This window comes from Saccostrea echinata, unplaced genomic scaffold (assembly GCF_033153115.1).
Source record: "Saccostrea echinata isolate AGI-Se365-2 ecotype Australia unplaced genomic scaffold, CSIRO_AGI_Sech_v1 ptg000054l, whole genome shotgun sequence".
NCBI lineage: Eukaryota > Metazoa > Mollusca > Bivalvia > Ostreida > Ostreidae > Saccostrea > Saccostrea echinata.
This window is the reverse complement of record NW_026889803.1, coordinates 26,676,152-26,679,014: the sequence shown is the minus strand read 5'-3', so window position 1 is coordinate 26,679,014 and position 2,863 is coordinate 26,676,152. Positions and strand designations below refer to the sequence as shown.

Genomic DNA, 2,863 nt, shown 5'->3' with positions numbered 1-2,863 from the left:
TCACATGTAGTTATATAAGTTTGTTATGTTTCAACATAGCTGCAGATCTGTAGCTCACTGGTCTGAAAAAAAAATACTGGGACGGACGATCAGAGAGCTACAGTGCCACCCATAGAAAAAACTGAATATTTATTGCACACAAAAAGTTGCTCTCGGTTCTGAATTAATTTCTCCAAATTATTAACTCAACTGCACAAAATCTCGATTTCAAAATTTCCTTTGCCTTCTATCAACTACTCATAGCTGACATCTGCACCAAGCGCGCAGGACCGAATTATCTTGCCACCCAAAATGGTAGTATAACTATATATAAGCGAATTTTTCGTTGGTCTCAATTTCAGGGCTATTAACAACTGTTATAAGAAGTGTTTTGTTGTGGAAATAGTAAAAGAATATCTTAGGAACACACGATTAGTAAAAGTCTGAGATGTCAGTTTGAAAAACACGGAGAAAAAAATCGAGAAACAGCGCACTTTTTTGTGCGCAATAAATATACACTTTTATCAATGGGTGGCACTGTAGCTCTCCGGTCTGTCAATGTATTTTTTCGGAGAGCTACAGTTCTGCAGCTAGTTTCAACATATTGCAAAATTCTAGTCTCATACAAGTATTTTTTTTTAAGTTGCAAACACAAGATAGTGGCAATAACAACTAGCTTTTTTTCAGTCCCGATTCTTACAAGGGGTATTTTCAGCCGCCGTATAGTTAATGCGACTCAATTCTAAATTTGATTGTTCCTGGGGTAATGTAGGAGTTTCATCAGTCGATTTTCTTGAATTGATATGCACTATAAGCATTATGATTATCATAAAAATGTATAAAACGGCTGCTAATATAAAAGGCAATCCAGGGAAAATGTCCAGACTGTGACCATACAGATAGGTAAAAAATACAGCACAGAATTTAGCTACTGTCTCGCCGCTTCCAAGTAAGGAAAACATTTTCCCAACTTCATCTTCGTGTACCATCTTGCTCAAAAGAGAACGAACTGGAGAGTTGATAACGCCACCTACACTTCCAATCACCATCGATAGCCAGACCATCCAGGTCTTTTTGCTCCAAGTCATTATCACAAATCTTACGCATGCGCAGAACAATCCAATCATACTAATTGTTGCATCGTTCAGTTTTGCAACACTAGAAAAAACCGGAAGCAGTACCAACAAAATGATGCCCATGGCAGCATTTTCAGCTGCTGAAAGATAACCGAACCAAGAGGTTGGCCAGCTAAGTGGGGACTTTTCAGTATAAAGCAGAGTGACGTCAGTCAATCCTGTTCTACATGTTTGATGAAGTATGACGATAAGAAAAAGACTAAATATACTAGTTCGTATATTTCCGCTTCTGTTCTTTGTGAGAACTTTGAATGAATCTTGTACATTGCTGCCTTGGAAGAAAGACTTGCATGGAGATAAATTTTCGTCGTCATCAACTTTAATTGTTTCTCTGAGGCAAAGCAAAGTCATGGTGACAACGACAGCACTTATTGCGGATACAATGCAATATGACGTCAGGACAGATGTTAAATCTATCAACAACCCTCCTAGCAAAGACCCAACAAACATACCCAAGAACTGCATAGCTGCTAAGATCCCCAACTTTTTAGTCCGTTTCTCAACTGTTGTAACGTCGACAATATAACTGTTTACAGCCATATTGATCATGGCAGTCTTACCAAAACAACCATGAACAAAAGATCCACACAGGAAAAGGTTTGTTGATCCTTCATATGCCATATTTGCAGCCATATAGAATAACACAGCAAATGTTGTTCCAAAACACGGTAAAGCCATAGGAAGCTTGCGACCATATTTGTCACTCCACGCGCCGCAAAACATCCCTAAGACCAATGCTGGCGTGTTTGTCAGAAGTTTGTGTAGGATGAGATATGTCGTGGACTCTCTTTGAACATGACTTTGTATTCCTGCGTGCATCTCCATGTGTCTACATTGTTGGGTGTGCTCCGGATACATGGTAAAACAAACCATTTGGGGTACATTAGGTCTGAGAATGGCGTCAAGCAATGAATCAGCAACACTGTACAGCAGAAACACAAGATCCACCTCACAGTCGTAAAAACAACCAAGCGAGGCTACTGAAAATACTTGTGAAATGTAGCTAGATACAGTCTGACGACTGATCTTTAAGTCTGGCATGACGGAACTCCTATATTATCTTTTCAGTTTCCATAGGATCCATGAAGAACTTCAGAACCTGCAAAATAATTTTAAAAAAAAAGCGTAAAATTATAAATTCAAAATCAAACTAGATTCAAAACATATTCCTCTTTATAATATCCGTGACCATCAGCAGTCACATTGAAAACATGTATTTGAGACGAATCAATGTGTATAAAAATGAGGGGGAAAATGCATGCTCAAAAACGGGATAAAATTAAGTCATTGCTTTTTTTTCCAAATCAGTAGGTGAGATCACTTTTTAGTCATTTGAAACTAAATTGAAAATCACATAATTATACCATTGATTCCATAGATATACCTATACAACCAATTTCAAATTCGCTGTTCTGCAAAAAGTCTACGTTCAAAGTCTACTCTTCTTAAATCAAGAGACTGTGACTTGAAGAAGCTAAAATACTTTTTTTCCAAGCACTGCCTGCACGCTTATTTGACTATTTGAAGCACTGATATTTTACACAAGAATGTTCATGCATACAGTATATGTAGAGCATTGAATTTCAATTTCAGAAGTACTGTACAACACTATATTCGAGAAGTGGTGTTAATCAGACGTGGATACTAAAAACTTCAAGGAACTTTTAGAAAATTTGAAATCACAAAATTTTACCAAAATCAATAACATCAAAACGTTCGACTTTTCAACACTTTATACAACCATTCCC

General features: G+C 37.3%; 1 protein-coding gene across 1 annotated transcript; it reads right to left on the bottom strand.

Annotated features, from left to right (window-relative positions):
- Positions 1–639: 639 nt before the first annotated feature.
- On the bottom strand, positions 640–2,153 carry LOC133206325 (proton-coupled folate transporter-like). Its single transcript, XM_061342284.1, has one exon. It carries the CDS (start codon positions 1,986–1,988, stop codon positions 663–665), a length of 1,326 nt encoding a protein of 441 aa, XP_061198268.1. The 5' UTR covers positions 1,989–2,153; the 3' UTR covers positions 640–662.
- Between the last annotated feature and the right edge of the window lie 710 nt (positions 2,154–2,863).